This window comes from Mrakia frigida, assembly GCF_051309035.1.
Source record: "Mrakia frigida strain ATCC 22029 unplaced genomic scaffold BDY24scaffold_16, whole genome shotgun sequence".
NCBI lineage: Eukaryota > Fungi > Basidiomycota > Tremellomycetes > Cystofilobasidiales > Mrakiaceae > Mrakia > Mrakia frigida.
The window spans coordinates 411695-430441 of NW_027481265.1; the positions used below are offsets into that span (position 1 = coordinate 411695).

Below are 18747 nucleotides of genomic sequence, written 5' to 3' on the forward strand. Positions count from 1 at the left end.
CATCTCTCCTCCCTCCGCTCTCTCCCTCTCCTCGTCCTCGTCCTGACCCAGTTTCACAATTTCTTCTAGCTTCTTCATCGTCCAAGAAGAAGGAAAAACCTCTTCCACTTCGCCCTCCTGAATCTCTACCTCCTCAACAGTATCACCGCTACGCTCCTTCCTCCTCCTCTCGGCCTTCACCACCTCCTCCTCAAGACCACCTCCCTACTTCTCGTCGCACCGTCAGCAACTCTCACCCTCATCCCTTCGACGAACCACCTCCTCCTCAAACAGGCTCTCGACCATCCTACTCTCCGACGTCTACTTCTCAGCTCGTTCCTGGAGCAGCAGCTCAAGACTCACCAGAAGTCGCACCGCATCACTCTCGAAACAAGTCCTCGACAGGGCCCTCGCCTCCTCGTCAACTTCTGGACGACCCAGATGGAGGCTCGGTAGACAAGGACCCTGTTGCTACCGCAGAGGAACCATGGGAGAGGGAGGCTAGGTTGATGAGGGAGGAGAGAGCTGAAAGAGCGAGAGGCCATCGTATTTCGAGCTCGTGAGTTTCGCGTCCCTTTCCTTCGATCCGCTCAAGGTGGGACTGATCTACGCCTCATTCGAACCTCTTCCCAGCCTTGACCGGAAACCTCCCAAACTCACCATCGATCCTCAAGCTGCTCGACCTCGAGATCAGTTCCACATCCCGAGCTTTCCTTTCCAAGCACCCACACCCACGACAGCTCTCTCAACCCACACTTCCATGCCCCATCTCGCGTCTGAGCTTGCTCTCCTCGCTACGGAGCCTCAAAAACAGGATCCATCACTTCCTCCACCTCCTCTACCAGTCCCAACCCCAGCTCCGGTCCCTCCTCCTCCTCCTCCCTCAGCAGCTTGGGGAAACCTCCTCTCCCTCTCGTCGGCTCAGACAAAATCCAACGCCCACAACTCTTCCTCGTCGATGTTTGGACCACCAGTTTTTTCTTCGTCTCGTCCACGTCGAGCGGCGTCTCCTCCTCCAGCAGCACCTCCCGCTCGTTCATCGTCGCCTCCTCCACCACCTCCTCCTCCTCCCGAAACGAAACGATCAGCCTCGAACCCGCTAGCCGTTCAGGTCCCTCTCGAACCACCAGCACCCATCTCTCAACCTCCTCCGTCTTCCTCACCGAAATGGAAGTCGCTTCTCCCCAGAGGACCCAACGCGATGGTCCACGCTCTGACCGAAGAACCTTCAAGTTCGATACCTCCCACCGCCCCTCGTCCGCCCTTCTCTTCAAATCACAAAGCGTCCTCGTCGATTGGAGATCCTTCGGCACCATCTGCTTCCTCACCATGGGACAACCTCCTCGCTTTGTCGTCGGCAGCAGGTCCCTCGACGATTCATGGCCCTCCCATCTTCCACCTTCCCTCGTCCAACCCTTCCACACCTCCAGCTACAGCCCCTCTTCCCCAACCTCCAGCACCGCCACCACCGCCACCTCCCTCCTTCAACGCTCCTCCTCCGACCAATCAATCTCACATAGTCAATCCCTGGGAGAACTTGATGGCAGCGGCAGCCAACGGAACGACTCCTCCGCCCCTCCCTTCGACGCGGCCTCCCCACTCCAGATCTTCGAACAAACACCCACCACACCCTCCCACAATACTACAACCGCCATCTCACTCGTCTTCGTCGCGTCATAACCCTTCGAGCTCGATCGGAGGAGGAGGAGGACTCGTTCCCGCTCCCAACCTCCTGAGCAAGAGGGAGGATCGAACAGGACCGTTGGGAGGAGTAGCAGTTGCATCTGGATCAGGAGGGATCGGGATCACTGGATTCGTGAAGGGAGGGAACGGAGATGGGTCGAAAGGGAAGGGGAAACCAGAGATGGTAAGTCTCGATCTCGAACGACGCGTTCTGTGGGTTCTTTTCCTGCATCGACGCGTCCTGACTCTCCCTTCTTTCGTTCTTGCAGTCCACCTCCCCTTGCATCTGCTGCTCAGCAACGCTTCAGTACCCCAAGACCGTCTCGAGCTTCCGTTGTACCGTCGTTCGTCCTATTTCATCTCGTTCCTTTGTCTCTGCTCCCAGAACTCACTCCTTCCTCCCTCTCTCCCCTCTTCTCGCCCGCTCTCATCCAGTGCGGAACCATCACCGACATCGAACTCTCCTCCCGTCGAGCCGCCGGTCTCCCTAAACAATCCGACCCTTTCCCTCTCTCCATCAACCGTTTCCGAGCCCTCCTCGATTCAGCTCGAAACGCCTCCATCGCTCCTTCGTCTCCTTCGGCCAGCAGTTTCACGTTGGATGATTACGAGTCGGAGGACGATGAGGTCGAGGAGGCCAGGACGATTGAAGGGGATAGTGGGGAGGAGGAGGAGAGGGAGGGTGAAGGGAGGAGCAGGAGGAGAAGCGGTGGTGGTGGTGGACTGAGACCGGCGACGATGGAGATGAAGGAGAAAGAGGAGTGGTGGAGGCCGCTGGAGGCGGAGTTGTTGGCGGTGTTCTCGCATTGGAGTTCGTTGGCGGGGAGTTTCTCCAATGTGAGTTGAAGATTGAAGGAGGACGCGTCTCCTTCTGTTCTTTCGTCTCTCTCGTTTCCCTCTTCGCTTTTTGCTGCCTTCCTATCGAGATACGAACTGACGTCTTTATCTTATCAACCTCTCCCTCGTTCTTCCAGGGCGTCGATCCATCCATCTTCGATCCAGGAGTCGACATGATTGAACTTCGAGCATTCTACGAGCTCCTTTCGATCTTGCCTTCGGAACTTGGACAGGCGGTGGTGAAGGGTCTCGAGGGGCTTTTGAGACGGCCACGGAGGAGGTTCGACAGTGGGCTGGGACCGCAGGGCTTGAGCTGGGTGAGTTCGTCGCCGTCGCGTCGAGAGACAAGGAAGACGAGACGGGGCTGACTTCTTTCTTTTCTGTCTCTCAGGTCTTGATCATCCTCGAAGTGAGATCTACCCGCTCACAACTCGTACTAGGCGACGACCGCTGATTTTCTTCCACGTTTCGCTCTCTCAGAACCCTCTCCTCTTCCGAAACGGATCCAACGAATCTCAAGCTGCAGGTTCAGTGATCAAAAGGTTCCTTGGATTTGTCTCGAATCTAGCCAACGATCAGCACCATTACCTCGTTCACTGGTTCTGTCGACTCTACACTGCCGAGGAGTTCCAACGGAGAGTCGAGCTCATCAACATAACGTGAGCTCCTCTCGCCTCGTCTTTTTCCTCCCTCGCTGAACAGTCTTCTCTTCCCCCCTCGACTGCAGTCTCGTCCCTCGAATACGGAAACACATGCAAGCTTCGGGGCTCGCTCCAGCCCTTCGAGGGAGCAAACCTCTCCCTTACCTTCACGACTGGAAGTTTCGTTCGGCAGCTCGAACGCTCTCCCTTTTCTACGCCGCCAACGCTCTATCTCAGCAGATCCCGGTTTCGTCATTCTACATTACGCTATTGGACAACTTGGACGTTGTGGCTGACTACGAGTGTTGGATCAGGACTGCTAGGTGAGTGAATATATGACTCGAAACGAACGTGAGACGAGGAGCCGGAACTGATCGTTTCTTTGTCGCCTTCGACCTTTTTAGTACGAGCTCCAAGTCGGCCTTCTTCCTTTCCCAGTATCCTTTCCTCCTCTCTCTCGGAGCAAAGCTGAAGGTTCTCGTTCACGATTCGAAGTGAGTCTCTCTTCCTTTCCCTCTCTTCTGTCAATCTGACTCCCTCTTCTTCTTCCTCCCTTCTCAGGAAACAACAACAGCAAGCCCAATCCTCCATCGACCCCTCCGACGGCCGTCGTCTCGTCCAACCTCACATCACCATCCGAGTTCGACGAGATCGCCTCCTCGAAGATTCGCTCAACCAGATTTCGAGTTCAATCCATCACCTGAAAAGGGCGTTGAGGATCGAGTTCGCCGGGGAGGAAGGAGTGGACGCTGGAGGTCTTAAGAAGGAGTGGTTCTTGTTGCTTGTGAGGGAACTGTTGGATCCGAGATATGGTGAGTCGGAAGAAAGAGAACGAACGCGTTCGAGGGAAGGAGGAAGCGGGTGGCTGATTCTCTTCGTCTCTTTCGCTTGGGTCTGGGTTTCGGTTGATGAAGGAATGTGGCTTACCGATGAGGATTCAGGGTTATGCTGGTTCAATCCTGGTTCGTCTTATATCCCTCTCTGTTGCTCGAAGGAGGTGAGAGTCGAATGCTCATCGATCCCTCTTTCTGTCTCCTTCTTCCTTGTTCTAGCGAGTCTTGAATCGGCCGAGCAGTACACCCTCATCGGAGTCGTCGTGGGATTGGCCGTCTACCACGCTTCGGTCTTGGATATCCCTCTTCCTGGAGCCGCTTTCAAACGCCTGCTCAACAAACCCGTCACCATCGACGACCTCGCTGAGTGGCAGCCTGCTCTTGCTCGAGGACTCAAGAGCTTACTCAAGTTCGAGGGTGATGTCGAGGCGACTTATTGTAGGAGTTTTGTTGGAGAAGTGAGTCGAGCAGGTCTCGTTCGCTTTCCTCGGACGATGGACGAGAAGAAGAGAGCTGATTCGCTCCTTCCTTCCCGCTTCCAAGTACGAGTCCTACGGCGAGATCATCAGTGTTCCTTTGATCCCAGGAGGTGCTAACATCATGGTTACCGGAAAGAACAGGGAAGGTGAGTATCGACCTCCTCGTTTTCTCTCGGCCTTTCCTCTCGTCTCAACGAAGCTGACAGCTTTTCCTCCTCCTCTCCTCTCAGAATACGTCGATCGACTCGTTCAGTTCCTTCTTGTCGACTCGGTCTCTCGCCAGTTCAAGGCTTTCCAACGAGGCTGGCTCTCGGTCTGCGAAGGTAAGCGGTCGAAGCGAGTGCTCGTCGCGTCAAACGAACGCTGACTTCTTTCTCCTTCCCAGGGAACGCTCTCTCGCTCTTCCACGCCGAAGAGATCGAGCTTCTCGTTCGAGGATCACCTGAGGCTTTGGATGTTGGACAAGTGAGTACCGTGTCGATTCGAAATCGGATAGGAAGAGAACGAGATCTGACATCGACTCTTCGCCTCTTTCCAGCTCCGTTCGGTCACGGTCCTCGATGGATTCTCGCCGAGCGATCCTCTCATTGAGTGAGTGATCCCGCTTTCTCAATTTCTGGTCCGAGCAATCTCTTACTCTGGTCTTTCTCAATTCAGGTCCCTCTGGGCTCTCGTCGGCAGCTTCGATGCTCAAGACCAGCGCAAGTTCCTCGCCTTCGTCGTCAGTCCTCATCCCTCTCTTCCTCTTCGAGCTCTTATTGACCTGACCTCCTCTCGTTTACTTCTTCTCAGACTGGTAGCGACCGAATCCCCGCTACAGGAGTAGGAGCGATGGTCTTCCGAGTTCAAGCTAACAATCATCCTTTGACGCATCTCCCCAGTTCGTCTCCTTTCCTCTTCGCCACCTCGTTTTCTCTCGATCTCGTACTGACCTCTTCGTATTCCTTTTCTTCAGCTACCCACACCTGCTTCAACCTTCTCTCGCTCCCGAGGTATAGATCTCGATCTGCGTTGAACAAGAAGCTCGTCGAGGCTGTTGGGATGAGTTCGGGGTTCGGTTTGAAGTGATCTCGCTCTCGGATACACAGTTTTCTCTTCGATTTCCTTCTTGGCACTTTACTATTTCTATCTGGACCTGCTTTGCCTGGGCTTCGTTCGCTAGTTCGGTTTGGGAAGGAGTCGCGACGACGCGGAAGTAAGGCCGCTCATTTCCTCTCTCCCTCCCCCCTTCGTTTTTATCATTTTTGCATCAGCTCTTTCACAGTTTCTTCACTTTGGATGATATCTGGAGAATCAGCTCCCTTGAAAGAAAACAGAGAGGAGAAAAAAGTCGGTCCCTCGAGCGAGATTTCTGACTCCGCGGTTTTCCCTCGCTCGAAGAGGTTTTCCTTCGTTCTCGCTTCTCCCCTCTGTCCCTCAAGAAAGCTCAACCGTACGACCCTCCTTCCCTTCCTGCTCCCTGCCCTTCGTCACCACGTTCGCCTCCGCCTCGTCTCTAGGACCTACGCCCAAAAAAGAAGGCCTTCAAAGGAAGCTTTTGCTGACCTTTGGTTCTTTCTTTGTCCCTCTCCTCCCTTCCCTTCCTTCACCTCGACCTCATCAACCCTTCCTTCCTCCCCTCCTCCTCGTCCAACCGTAAACCCAAATCAACTTTTATCAACTCTCAACTCAACCTCTACCCCTTCCCTCGACGTCCTCGTAATCTCTTCCAGATGGCCACCTTCTCTTCCACCCCTATCATTGTCGACGGAAAGGGTCACTTGCTCGGACGATTGGCCTCCATTCTGTCCAAGCAGATCCTCAACGGACAGAAGGTCGGATTATCTTCCAATTGGTGTCACAGGAGGATGGAGAGGAGGTTCAGGTCTATATAGAGAACTGACTCTCTTGCTTTTTTGGAAACTTGTGGGAATGGATTTTGGTTGGTGTCGTTGGATTGGGATTGTTGGACGTGTGCTGGATTGGAACTCGCTGGAACGGTCTATGTTGGTGTCGGTGTGTTGTGATTGGCGTTGGGTGTATATACAGGTCACTGTCGTCCGATGCGAGGAGATCAACATCTCCGGCTCGTTCTTCAGGAACAAGGTCAGTCCTCCCTTCCCCTTCTCGAACAGCTCGACCTCTCCCTCGCCCTTCCCACCTCCCCTCGACCTCAAGAGCTTCCCCTACTCCTCTCAGCAACCTCCACTCGTCTATCGGCATTAGCACCCCACCAGCACCAGCGACCGTCCCTATGGATTCTCTGATGCCCCTCCTCGAAACAAACCACGTCCTTACGCTCGACCTTTCTCTGGTTCCCTCTTCCTCTCCCTCCTCAGCTGCGATACCACAACTTCCTCCACAAGAGGCATATCGTCAACCCCAAGAAGTCCGGACCCTTCCATCACCGAGCTCCTTCGAGAATCTTGTACAAGGCCATCCGTGGTATGGTGAGTTTCGAATCTCTCGTTGAACTCTCGAAAGGAGGAAGGAGGAAGAATCGAGAGCTGACCTTTTCCTTCCTCCTTCCCTCGTCCGTTCGTTCGTTTCTCTCTTCGTCGCAACTATAGGTTCCCCACAAGACCGCCCGAGGAGCCGCTGCCCTTGAGCGACTGAAGCTCTTCGAGGGTATGCCCCCTCCCTACGACAGGAAGAAGAAGATGGTCGTCCCCAACGCTCTCCGAGTCTTGAGGTTGAAGCCCGGACGAAAGTACTGGTGAGTGCTTCGCTTTCATTCTCTTCTCTCGTTTCGTGATGGGTGGATGTATCGAGAGGCGATGTTGGGTGGGGAGATTATGGTCTGGGAGGGGAAGGAAGGAACGGAGGGAAGGAGAAAGAGAAACCTCGAAGCTGACCTTTTTCGTCCGTCGTTTTTCGTTCTCCCTCTTCCTACAGCACCATCAAGCGATTGTCGCACGAGGTCGGATGGGGATACAAGGACGTCGTCGACACCCTTGAGGAGAAGAGGAAGGTCAAGGCTCTCGCTTACCACGAGCGAAAGGTTCGTCTCGTCTCCCGCCTTCCTCCCTTCTCCCTCCTCTCCCTGCCTCCTTCGAACCTAACCTCTCCCTTTTCTTTCTTTCGCCACTCTACCAGACCGCCTCGGTCAAGCTCGCCCAGAAGGCTACCGCTTCCGTCTCCCACCCCGCCGACGCCAAGTTGGCCGAGTTCGGATACTAGATTTCCTCTTACAACAAGGAAGTTTTGGTAGGGAAGGAAGGAGGGAGTTGAGGGAAGGATCTCCGTTTTATGCTTATGACCCTCCTGAGGCTATGGAATCTTTGCGTTTTCTGGAGCAGAAGCTGGCGAGGGAAAGAGAGAGAGAGACGGAGAGAGACGTGAGGAAGAGGGAGAGGGGAGGGGATGAGCTTCAACGCGACGTACTGTAGAGGTGTTTGCGGGAAAGAGTTCGGTTCCCTACTTCTCGAAAGAGATAGAACGGAAGGGTAGATTTCGATCACTGCTATCTAATCCACGCAGTCTTGAGGAAGGGGATGAGCTCGAAGTTCGACGCGTCGACGAACGGGAGGTCGAACTCGCGTCGCTCTTCTCTTCTTCCCCCTTCGAGCTCGACTCTCAGGCCTGAGATCTCTGACGGACTGAGTGCTTCATTCGAAACCCAACGCCGTCGCCTGCTCCATATACTTTCAGAATTCAAGCTTCGTTCGGCGTCGGAACTTCGAAACGAAGGGAGAGCGTCCCGTCTCCCGCCTACATACCCACCAACATCTTCCTTCCAAGCCAACCCTTTCGGCTTTCTTGACTTTTCTTCACTCCTTCAAGGATTCAGCTGAACCATCGTGAGTCTCTCTTACTGAGCCAAGGGATAAGCGAGAGGCAGCACAAGAGAGCCGACGTCAAAGTTGACCTTCCTCCTCCGCCTCCCGACCGTCCCTCCCAGATCATTGACGCTCTCTCCTGGTGAGCCCTCTCGTCTCCGCCTACATCTGTACTGATCTCTAGCGTCTACTTATTCCTTTCCTCTTCGATTCTGCTCCTCAGCAACGCTCAAACTCGCACAGATGGCATCGGAGGAAGTCGATCATGTTGAGCTCGAGTAAGTTTCCCTCCCTCCTTCCTTTCCGTTTCCTTCCCTCCCTCCCCTCGTTGCGACCTCTATGAGCTGACGCTGATCTTCGATTGGAATCTTTATAGATGCTATGATCTTCTGAGAGAGCTTGGGATTCCATTCGAATCTATGCCGCCCATAGCGGCCTCGAACGAAGCGGAAGTTATCAAAGGGAGGGAACCCGCTCGAGAGAGCTGGGTCGAAGGATCGAACGAGCCGTGAGTCGCTCTCTCGTGTACGGACAGAGTGAGGGAAGAAGTTTACGGATGAGTTGATCAGCTGACAATTTTGAACAACTTTGTAGGTCAACCTCTACGGAAAGACCAGCGTCGCCATCCGCTCGCGACGCTTCTGCTTCTTCAAGGTGAGCCTCTTTCACTTCCACTAGAGCATCAAATCTTAACTGAAACTCCTCGCCTCCCATGTCAGTACTCTTCCCGCGGACTCGATCGGTTCTACGTCCATCCCTTCGCCTTCGAGGAAGGTCGTCGACGATTCTTCTCTTTTAGGAAGGGATCCTTCCTCGTCCTCGTTCGTGCCTCCTCTGCGTCACCTGGTATACTACGTAGCGAATCAACTGACGCTTCCGTATTCTTGGACTGCAGTGTCAACCGAGATCAAGCTCCTCGACCCTCTTCAAACTATCACTACTCCTCGTCGAGGTTCGTCTCGTTTCTCTTCCTTCTCTCTTCTGGGCCCAAAACTCGAGTTGACTCTCTTCCATCTTTGCTCTCTTACGCCTGCAGAGCAAGGAGCCGATCTCCTCAAGCCGGAAGGAGAAGCGAGTGCTCCAGAAGTCGAGAAGACGACGCGACTCGATCGATCGTAGTGTGCGAGGTCAGACTTTCTCTCCCTTCTTCCTTTCGTCCCGACCTGTCTTCCTCCCTCACTGACAGTGAGTCTCTCTGACAGAATATTCCTCGCGGTATCAACAAGAGACAACTGGAGAAGCACTTCCAGGGACTGAGATTCTCAAGGTCAGTCGAGGTTTCGTTCTGACCCGCTCGACCTCCGTTTCCTGACGCGCCTTATCCTTTCTCCTTCAAAGGATCGACCTCTGGCAGAAGGAAGATAGAAGTTTCATTGCCGAAGTTGTGCTCTCCGTTTGTCTTCTTCCTCTCAACACTGCCCTCAGCTCGACCAGCCTGCTGATGCCTCTTTTCGCCCCCGTTCGGTCAGTGTCCTTCGGAAGCTCGTCTCGCCGTGCAGCGACTACATGGTGAGCTTGTTTATCCTCCTCTTTCATCCCGTCAAGCCATCCTGAATCTCGGTCGTTTCCAATAGAACCCAAAACCATTTTGAGTCCCCATCCCATCACCGTTCGTTTGGCCACCCCCTCGTCGTCTCGTCGTTCATCGCCTCGCTCGCCATCTCCGTCGCACCGACATGCACCTCCCCAGGATCCCTCTACGCAAACACGATCATCTTTCGACTCCAAATTCGACCTCAACCGCCTGTTCATTCCGGTCAGTGAAACCAAACCCTGCGTCTACCTTCTCTCGCTCATCTGACACTGTTTCTGTTCTCGCTCATTACAGTCGTTGGATTCTTTGGTCTCAGGAGCTCAACTTCGAGAGCTCTTTTCGAGATTCGGGACTGTCCGAAGGTAAGCGAGCGAACTTGAACTTGGCTCGAACATCGACGCGTTCCCTTGACTTCGACTAAAGACACTTTGCTCTTTATCCTTGTCCCACTAGCTGTGTCGCCGTTGTCAAGTATGGAACCAAGAACCATTATCAGGCGTTTGTGACCTACGAGAACCCTCAGGATGGTGAGTGAAACCAACTTCAAAGCTCGATTTGACCGCCCGTCCTCACCGCTTCCTTTCTTTCTTTGCTTCTTCGCAGCTTACGCGGCTCTCAAAGCGACAGACGGACAGCTGATAGGCTCGTGGAAGACCTCTGTCAAGTTCGCTCTGCTGGACAAGAAAGCTCAGCCTCCGATACTCAAGCCCAAGCAGACGAAGGGACGGGACGCTATTTTCACGCTCTTCGTTTCCGCGAGTCTTCACATCTCTCTCGTCGCCACCTACGGCCTGTAACTGACTCGTTCTGATCTCATTTATGCTCGGTTTTCACAGGGTCTCAGTCACCTCACATCTTCCGAAGACCTGAGGGAGACGTTCTCGAAGCATGGAGAGGTTTCGAAGTAAGCTTTCATTCTCGGCGCTTTTCTCCGTCGTTCCTCGTCTGATCATATCTCCTCTGCCTTTTAGAGTTCACATTCCTGCTTCGACAAACGGGAATCCATCCTTCATCATGGGATTCGTCAGATTCAAGAACCAGTGGGACGTGGCGCACGCTCGACTCGCTCTGAACGGTTTGTCTTCTTCGTTTCATTTTCGTGCCCCTTTCAGCTGCCTACCTCTCCTACCAGTCAGTAAACCAACCCCTGTTGCTCTTTTTTCTCGCAGGCTCGACCCTTCGATCTGCAAGAATCCGAGTGACGACTGCTCAAACGGAACTGTCTTAGATGTCGTCGGAGGATGCGAGGAGGGAGACTCGAGGCGAGGTTGAAGAATTCCAAATTGGGTTCTGGCAGTTCAGGATGGCTCGGAACGTGGACTGTTGTATTTTTATGCTCTCGAGTCGTGAAATGAGGAGGCATCGGGGGAGGAGACGAGAGAGGTCGACGCGACTTTGTTTTGAACGACTTGCTTTTCCCTTTCTTTTGCCTGATTCCGGGGGTTCCTACTTTTGATTTTCATTGAATGATTCGTACGAGTAGCTTCTGTTCTTGCTGATCGTCCGACTGCCGTTTCTCCTGAAGGACGAAGACGAAACAATCTTCGACGCGTCGCTCTCTCTCCTTCTCTTTTTTCTCTCCGAGAAGTAGTAAGAAGTCCTTTCGAATAAGTAGCCAGCAACAATGAAAAGTAATAGAAATATAAACGAGAGTGGGTGCGTCAAAACGTCTAAATCGAACCGCTGAGGGAGGCAGCTGCGAGCGCATCTGTGGCCACGACGACTTTGAAAGTGCCCGATGGCTTGACCCACTTCTGCTTGACGACGTCCCAGCTGTAGAAGAGGGAGAAGGGGGTTAAGATCAGCCATCGAATCGAGATAAGAGGCGAGAACGAAAGACGCGTCGGCAGACTCACATCGAGAGATCGTACGTAGAGAGGGCAAGAGAGACGGAGACGGATTTTCCAGCGGCGAGGGAGACCTTGGTGAAGCCTCGGAGCACTCGAGGCTGTAAAGAGTAAAGGGGAGGCGATTGTCAGCAGGAGATATAATGGAGTGGGAGAGGCGAGGCGAGGGAAGAGATAACAAGACACGAACGGGCTCAGAGGCAGAGGAGGGGAAGGTGAGGTAGCTGTAGGAAAGGAAAGAAAACGAGGAAGAGGGTGAGATGGAGAAAGGCTGATGATTTAGGACTGGGACGGGAGCTTACAGTTGAGGAACCTAAGGTAGAAATCAAAGCGAGAGAAGTCAGTCAAGGAGACGAGCAAAACGAGAGGCGACGCGGCGACGAGGAGACCGAAAAGACTCACATCTTCACCCGAAACGGATCCACAGTTCTGAACGGTGAAGTTTACAGTGTACTTGGGAGCGTGAAGACTGTAAACAAGCGTTGAGAAGAGCTGTCAGCTTTTCGAGAGAGAAGAGAAAAGGAAAAAAAAAGGAAAAGGAGGATCCTACAACCTTGGTTTGATCGTTGGTATTGTAGGCGTTCAACTCGGTGGTCTGAGCGGAAGTCAAGGAGAGGGTTTTGATGGAGAGACCGGAGTAGGAGAACTTGGTGTAACTGGGGAAGGACGGAAGACGAAGAGCAAAGTCAGTTCTCAAGTCGAGGAAAGCGAGAAAAAGGGAGGACGAACGAAAGACCGAAGCCGAAGGGGAATCGAGGCTTGAGGTTGTTGGCAGCGAAGTGTCTGTGTTGCAGAGAGAAACCGTCAGCATCTACGTAAGTGAGACAGCCGAAGGAGTGATCACGAACCGGTAATCAACGTTGAGCTGGAGGCGAAGGAAAAGAACGCGTCGCAGTTAGCAACCGAGGAACCAACGACGAAGGCCCTCCACCAGCTCGAGACTTACCTTCTCGGAGTAGGTGACCTGAGGGTGGGACTCGGTGTTCGACAAGGGAGTAGCGTGGACGTCTGTCGAAAAAAAGGAGAAAGGTCAGGGAAGGGAAGAGAGAAGAAGTGAAATTCGATCCCGAAACTCACAGTGAGATTGATCCTTGGCGATCGTGTATGGAAGTCGACCGGAAGGGTTCACGTCTCCGAAAAGGACGTCGGCACAAGAGTTCCCCGATTCCTGACTGTCAACGGAAAAGAAAGAAGTCGAACGCGTCGAGTCAGCGCCAACGCCTCGACTTCTGGCTCGAAGATCGAACCAGAAAAGGACAAAACTCACCCAGGAAGTCCGGCCCAGACTACAGCGGTGACGTTGGGGTGCTGAGGGAGAAGGCGAGCAGATTTCAGCGGTCCGAGAGAACCAGCGCGCGTCGCGTCGGATTCAACAGATCAACTCACGTCGATCCAAAGCTCGGTATCCATGACTCCGACGGAGTGAACAATGACAATAGTGTTCTTGTTCTTGGCGGCGACAGCGAGAACGAGCTGATCCCCTCCTCCCCACGCGCTGATATTGTTCCTGTCACCGTCGTTCCCGTCCACAATGGACACGGCCTCGCCAGAGTTTGAGTTGATGAAGACGAGAGCGGCATCCTTTCCCCCAGCGAGAGCTCCAGCGGCGGCGAGGTCGAAGTTGTTCCTCGAGGAGGTAACGTTCGTCTTGAGAGAAGCGGATCGAGCGATGATGGCGGAGAGAGGCTGGAATGGGAGAAATATAGGTCAGTAAAAGTCTTCTCCAGTGAAAATCAGTAGGAAGTATCGTCGCTCACATCGACGAGGTAAGGGAAATCGTCTACAAAGAAATGAACGAGGTCAGAGCTTCTTCCCTCGACGCGTCGACCGACGAAACATTCCGACTCACTGGCTCCAGATCCCCATCCGACGGCAAGAGTTCCATCGTTTCCACCTAAAGTAGGAAATGTGAGAGTCAGCTTTGAGCCTCGATCCCTCCAAGAAGCCATACTTACCTCGGTAAGTGTAGAAGTTAGGATCCCCGTTCTTTGAAGACGGGAACGCATCGTCCCCAATAACGAGAAGGCTCTTTGGATTCTTGAGAGGTAGGGCGTTGTTGGTGTTCTTGAGAAGAACCGTGGCTGAGGAACCCATCTGCCTGATGAGCCTGAGAAGGGAGAGAGAGGAGAGAAGAGGGACGCGATGTCAGCTTTGTCTCGGACCAAATTTCATTAAGGATACTCACTTGTAGTGATCGTCTTGAACGTTGACGTGTTGGTTAGTTGCCTCATCAGTGAGATCCCATCCGTCTGAAAGAAAAAGATCGATCAGCCGAGGGATGGGGAGGGGAGGTCGAACGAGACGCGTTGAGGAAATCGACTCACTGAAGTTGGTGGCAGGGAAGTCGACGTCCTGTCCGAGCAAGTACCACGAGGAGAGGATCCTAGTAGCCATATCCTGGGGGTATTCGAGACAGTGAGGTGAGAATCAGAGATGCGAAGGGACGGAAACGGAATTGAGGAGAGTTGAAAACTCACGGTAACTCGACTCTCGGGCATAGAGCCGTTCGAAACCATCTTCAGAAGGTTATCGACTCCCCAGTAGGAGGTTCCATCGAAGGTGAGCCAATTAGGGACCCCAGGCATGTTCATATCGAGTCCACCTAGAGCGGAGGCGAGTCCCTGGATGAGAAAAAACGTGAATGTCAGAATCGTTCGTCGCCTCGTTTCTCGTATTCTTCTCGCGATACACTCACACTTCGAGCACCAGCCCAATCGCTCATGACAGTTCCTGAGAATCCGAGCTCTCCCTTGAGGATACCTGCAAAGAAACGAAGCGGAAACTGATCAGTAAACTGGCGAACACTTCGACGCGTCCGACGACAGATTGCACCACGCTTGCACCTTTCGCGCCACCGCTACACCCTCCTTCTCACCACTGAGCGTCAAAACCGACTTACCGTTGTTTAGCTTGGAGTTCTGAGCCGCCCAGGATCCGTTGATCTGGTCTGAAGAGGGGAGGGAAAAACGAAAGAGGGAGTCAGAACGACGTGAAGGATTCGACTTGCCTTCAAGACTCACTGTAGGCGGTCATAACGTTGGCGACATTGGCTTGGACAGAACGGAGGAACTAAGCGTCAAGAAAGTCAGTACTCATCTCGTTCTTCCTTGCAGCGTCGACCTTTGAACTCACTGGGTGAAGGTAGATCTCGTGAAGGGTTCGATCGTCGATGTTGGACGAGCTTTCCTGCGGTTCGAAGAACAAGGAGACGTGATATAGATCAACTAGTGCACCGGGAGGAGCTTGAAGGAATACCCTCGAGAATGGGGGACCTCGTGGAGTCTGAAAAGGGAGGAAAACAAACTCACAATTCGAAGGTGCTCTTCTTCGTTCCCAATGAAGTGTTTCGCCGTCGCCTGCACGCCAGAAGCTTGCATTCCGGTGATAGTTTGGTAGGCTGCCTCTCCCTGAAGGTAAGGATCAGCACCGAATCCCTCCCAGTTTCGTCCACCCTCGGCAGTACGAGCAGGGTTCATTCCAGGACCTGGACAGAAAATCGAACGCGAAGGTCAGTTTGAGATGAGAATTAACCGTTCCTTCGTGGGAGTAGACCCACCAAGAGCGATGTTGACTCCCTTTCCCTTGAACTCGTTCCCCATAGCGAGGCCACGAGAAAACATGAGCGTTCGATCGAAGGTCGCGGCGACGTTGACTCCCGAGGGGAAAGCAGAGACGAGATCCGCGACTCGGACTCCGACGGGAGCGTCCTGGAGGCAAAGACCGGGGAAGCTGAAAAGAAGAGACGGAATTCAGGTCAGTTCGACGTGTTTCGAGACGAGGAAAGGGACCGACGCGTCGAGCGAGACCACGAGAAACTCACCCGGTGCTGGCGATAGGCTTGACGTTTCCGACACAGAGACTGATAGACGTAGCAGGATAAAGTGAGGACGGTCAGTGCGGAAAAGATCAGCCGAACAGGAAGAGAAGCTCACCCTGGAGGCTGAAGATAGAAAGAGAGAAAGTGGGAACTAAGAGTCAGCGTCGCCGTCGAGTCCTCGTCGAGATTGATCAAGACTCACCTGCCACAAGTCACCAGTAGCGAGTGCTGCTCGCTCAGCAAGAGTCCAGGTAGAGAGCTCAGCCTTGGCCTGGAAGGGAAACCAATAACAAAAAGTTAGGAGAGAGAGCGACCGGCAGCGAAATGAGAGTCAAAGAAATTCAACGGACCTTGTTGACAGCGACAGTCCAGTCTCCAGTGGCCCTGGTCTCGGGAGTAGGGTAGACGGGAGGAGAGTAAACGGCGTCGGCCCTTGCGACGAGACGGTTGGCGGAAGCGGCGAAAGAAGAAAGAGAAAGAGGGAAAGCAGCGACCTCAGGAGAGGTCGAAACAATCGCCACGAGAGCGACGGCGCCGAGAAGGTGAAGCATTGTTTAAGTAGTGAAGTAGAGAAGGAGAACAAGAGAGTGTGGATTTGTGAGTTGAGTTTAAGTTGGTGGGGAGGAGGAGGGAGGAGGAGAGGAGAAAAGAAACGGAGGGAGAGAGAAGATCGTGGTTGGAGGGAAAGAAAGAGAAAAGCGACCAGGATCTTTTCACCGTAAGCACGTTGGAAAAGATGAGCAAGTCGGGTAGTTCGTTGCCTTGAGATGTTCCCAGGAGCAGGAGGTCGGAGGAAGGGGTTGGAACTCGCTCTCGCTCGCTCTCCCTCCCCTCCCCTCTTGATCATCACGTCTTACTTCCTCCTTTTCCCCACTCGCTTGGCTCCCTCCCTCCGACGAGTCCCCGTACAAAGCACATAGTCAGCTCCAGCTATCTTCATCTCCGCGGCTCTTCTCCAGCCGCGCAACGAGAACGAGCGCGTTCAGCATGAAAACGAGGGCTGAAGGTCGAGGGCTGAAACGCGTCTTCGACAGGGGATTTTAACACCCTCACCTGCCGCTCCACCCACGTTTTTTTCTGACCCCTCACCTGTCCCCTAATCATCTCGAGAGATCCCCTGCGGACTCATCTCCTCGGAAGAAGAAAAGGTCCCGAAGGTGGTTGCGAAATCCGTTGAGGTGAAGGCGAATCCTTAGACTCGAGCAGCTTCTCTCTCGCGAAGAAACGACCGTCAAGTGAGCTCCAGAAGTAAGATATAGATACTACATCCTCCCATCTCCCCAATCACTCCCTCCAGGCATCCTTCCTCTCCCTCCTCCCAAACCCGTCTCCATGCCTCCCATCGCCATCGAGAGGTTCGGTCTGCTGCTGCTCCCTCCTCCTCCTCGTTCCCTCAACCCACCTGCACCGACGCCAATCGACGAGGACTGACTCGAACTCCCAGCAGCGTCAAAGCTCCTCCGCTTCAGCACTCCTTCCTCCTCAATCATCCGGCTCACACTCCCCTTCCCTCCGACTCCCGTCCCAGAAGGCGAAAGCAACCCCAATCCCGCCGTTGGAGGACTCGAAGGCAGCAACACCTCTCTCATCAACTTCTCCCCCAATCCTTCTCCCTCTCCTTCCTCTCCTTCACCCTCAGCACCACCTGCGTCCTCCCTGTCAACAATCACGAACTCGTCCTCTCCCAGCCCTCCTCCGTCCCTTCCTCCACTCAGTCCAGGCGTCGTACTGATCCCGACCCCCAAGGAAGGGAGTCCAACAGCGAAGAACCTTGGCCAGACGATCCGTTCAGCGATGGCTTGACGGAGACGGGACGCGACGAGTTGTTCGATTTTGGGGAGGTCTTGGAGTTTGGCTCGAGAACCGAGGAGGGAGGTTGTGGAAATGGAGAGGGAAAAGTCTGGTTGGAGGGAGAGTTGAATAGATTGATGAGGGGTTGGAGATTCTGGTGTGATGGGGGAGGAGAGGAGGGAGGTGGTCATCTGTGAAGAGGGAGATGACAGAGGAGAGACGCGTGTGAGCTTTTCGTTTCTCGGTGAAGGAGGAGTAAAGCTGAGAGCGTCGCGTTGGGTTGTTGAGAGCTCGAGCTGAAGGACCTCGACTTACGGTTCCTGAGAGACCGACGAGCGTGATGCCTAGACTGATAGGCAGAACAGCGAACCGAGGACGAGGGAAGTTGACGACGAGGGAGGTCGAGATGGCCAGGGTGACGGAATCTGTGTAGTCTAGTTCCGTTTCGGCTCGCTAAGGAATGATTGAAACCAGATCGACCAAAGGGAGCGTCAGCTCAGATAGAAAGCGAGAGGGAGAGGGAGAGAGGAAGAGACGAACCATCCGACCGGTCGAATCTGAAGGGCGAATTCGAGCGTTTGAAAAGAGAGGGTAGGATGTTCCGAGGGAAAGGGAGGTGACGCGTATTGGATCCTGGAGGATGAAGAAAAGACGTGCGGTCAGAGCCTGTGGAGAAATGATTCGGGAGGGAAGATGTGAAGGATAGACGAGAGGGAGACGACGGAAGAAGAGCGAGTTGGATTTCCTCGACGTCCAGTCGAGGCTCAGGCCTGCGAGCTTCCCAGATTCGAGAGCAAACAAGTCCTCGTCCTCTCTCGACGGGCGTGCCGTGAATATCGAGGAGAAGGACCTGGGGCGAGATTCGAACGAAGGAAGACGACGACTCACCAACCAAGAAACACCCTCTCCCGGATTCAGCCATTCTTCGACCGTTTCCCTAGCTCCCTCGTCTCCTTTACGGGCCAGTAACGAAGACCGATAGTTCGACAAGGTCTGATCAGAAGAAAAAAAAAAGCATCAAACAAAGCGACGAGAGGTGTGAGCTCGAGGCAAGGAAAGGAGAGAGGGGAAGGAGAGAGAGGAGCTCACCTGAGCGAGAAGAACGTTGAGCCAGTCCATAGATTCAGCAGGATGCGACGAAAGATCGTAGCTCGTCTGAGAGAGAATCTCCGCTGACGATATAGGAGCTGGTGGTGAAGTTCCCATGGACTGCTGAGAGGAGCGACGCTGAGAGGGAGAGAAAGAAAGGGAGGAGAGGAGGAAGGTCAGCTCGACCGTTTCTTGCTTCGATGCTGCCTCGCCCTCCAGAGCAAAGATAGTAGATTTACCTTCTTCCTCTCCCTTCTTCTTCGTTCTATAGCTGTTGCTCCATCCTCGAAGACGACGTAGCGAATGAAAAGGGCGATGAAGACGAGGATCGATCCTTGACCGACCAAGATTCCGGTCACAAACGAGTAGGAAGAAGGACCAGAAGGGGGAGGAGTAGGAGGATGAGGGGTTGAGGTTTGAGGTTGGACCCCGCGTGAGGTCGACATGACGAGAAGAGCC

The 18747-nt window shown here is 53.8% G+C and overlaps 5 protein-coding genes across 5 annotated transcripts; 3 read left to right on the forward strand and 2 right to left on the reverse strand.

The window, feature by feature from the left end:
* The first annotated feature begins 964 nt into the window (after window positions 1-964).
* Window positions 965-5765, forward strand: HUL4 (putative E3 ubiquitin-protein ligase HUL4). Its single transcript, XM_076640578.1, has 18 exons — window positions 965-1846; window positions 1932-2006; window positions 2098-2499; window positions 2637-2816; window positions 2891-2908; window positions 2980-3158; window positions 3227-3463; window positions 3545-3634; window positions 3702-3952; window positions 4055-4102; window positions 4193-4431; window positions 4517-4598; window positions 4683-4775; window positions 4838-4917; window positions 4991-5043; window positions 5110-5173; window positions 5245-5332; window positions 5408-5765. Exons 1-18 carry the CDS (start codon window positions 1181-1183, stop codon window positions 5518-5520), a joined length of 2958 nt encoding a protein of 985 aa, XP_076496508.1. The 5' UTR covers window positions 965-1180; the 3' UTR covers window positions 5521-5765.
* Window positions 5766-5863: 98 nt separating this feature from the next.
* BDY24DRAFT_389760 (uL13 family ribosomal protein) lies at window positions 5864-7725 on the forward strand. Its single transcript, XM_076640579.1, has 7 exons — window positions 5864-5884; window positions 6165-6266; window positions 6481-6537; window positions 6771-6881; window positions 7002-7147; window positions 7327-7432; window positions 7528-7725. The coding sequence occupies exons 2-7, from the start codon at window positions 6165-6167 to the stop codon at window positions 7609-7611; spliced, it is 606 nt and encodes a 201-aa protein (XP_076496509.1). The 5' UTR covers window positions 5864-5884; the 3' UTR covers window positions 7612-7725.
* Window positions 7726-8453: 728 nt separating this feature from the next.
* BDY24DRAFT_415391 (uncharacterized protein) lies at window positions 8454-10972 on the forward strand (the record flags this gene model as incomplete). The annotated part of the gene is made up of 17 exons (XM_076643445.1): window positions 8454-8488; window positions 8643-8718; window positions 8805-8864; window positions 8930-9035; window positions 9106-9162; window positions 9247-9296; window positions 9413-9477; window positions 9549-9603; window positions 9680-9719; window positions 9785-9819; window positions 9901-9966; window positions 10039-10106; window positions 10198-10271; window positions 10348-10493; window positions 10581-10648; window positions 10716-10819; window positions 10914-10972. 17 exons carry the CDS (start codon window positions 8454-8456, stop codon window positions 10970-10972), a joined length of 1164 nt encoding a protein of 387 aa, XP_076496510.1.
* Window positions 10973-11414: 442 nt separating this feature from the next.
* BDY24DRAFT_415392 (beta-glucosidase) lies at window positions 11415-15959 on the reverse strand (the record flags this gene model as incomplete). The annotated part of the gene is made up of 28 exons (XM_076643446.1): window positions 11415-11517; window positions 11601-11692; window positions 11782-11815; window positions 11894-11904; window positions 11994-12060; window positions 12179-12247; window positions 12321-12374; window positions 12440-12456; window positions 12538-12599; window positions 12669-12763; window positions 12859-12899; window positions 12978-13277; window positions 13349-13371; window positions 13441-13485; window positions 13547-13698; window positions 13777-13840; window positions 13916-13988; window positions 14069-14212; window positions 14287-14351; window positions 14491-14538; window positions 14612-14660; window positions 14724-14777; window positions 14900-15075; window positions 15148-15320; window positions 15412-15450; window positions 15524-15531; window positions 15611-15679; window positions 15759-15959. The coding sequence occupies 28 exons, from the start codon at window positions 15957-15959 to the stop codon at window positions 11415-11417; spliced, it is 2328 nt and encodes a 775-aa protein (XP_076496511.1).
* Window positions 15960-16670: 711 nt separating this feature from the next.
* Window positions 16671-18734, reverse strand: MMM1 (ERMES complex subunit MMM1; the record flags this gene model as incomplete). Its single annotated transcript, XM_076637410.1, has 6 exons — window positions 16671-17353; window positions 17505-17652; window positions 17740-17832; window positions 18088-18192; window positions 18289-18426; window positions 18528-18734. 6 exons carry the CDS (start codon window positions 18732-18734, stop codon window positions 16671-16673), a joined length of 1374 nt encoding a protein of 457 aa, XP_076496512.1.
* Window positions 18735-18747: the final 13 nt, after the last annotated feature.

What these genes read in the sequence shown, in the direction of transcription:
- BDY24DRAFT_389760 (XM_076640579.1), top strand. Translation starts at nt 6,165, where the DNA reads ATGGCCACCTTCTCTTCCACCCCTATCATTGTCGACGGAAAGGGTCAC. An exon ending in AGATCCTCAACGGACAGAAG is followed by an intron (nt 6,267 to 6,480) that starts GTCGGATTATCT and finishes GTGTATATACAG; the next exon opens with GTCACTGTCGTCCGATGCGA. An exon ending in ACAAGGCCATCCGTGGTATG is followed by an intron (nt 6,882 to 7,001) that starts GTGAGTTTCGAA and finishes TCGCAACTATAG; the next exon opens with GTTCCCCACAAGACCGCCCG.
- HUL4 (XM_076640578.1), top strand. Translation starts at nt 1,181, where the DNA reads ATGGTCCACGCTCTGACCGAAGAACCTTCAAGTTCGATACCTCCCACC. An exon ending in CCGAGCGATCCTCTCATTGA is followed by an intron (nt 5,044 to 5,109) that starts GTGAGTGATCCC and finishes TTCTCAATTCAG; the next exon opens with GTCCCTCTGGGCTCTCGTCG. An exon ending in GCAAGTTCCTCGCCTTCGTC is followed by an intron (nt 5,174 to 5,244) that starts GTCAGTCCTCAT and finishes ACTTCTTCTCAG; the next exon opens with ACTGGTAGCGACCGAATCCC.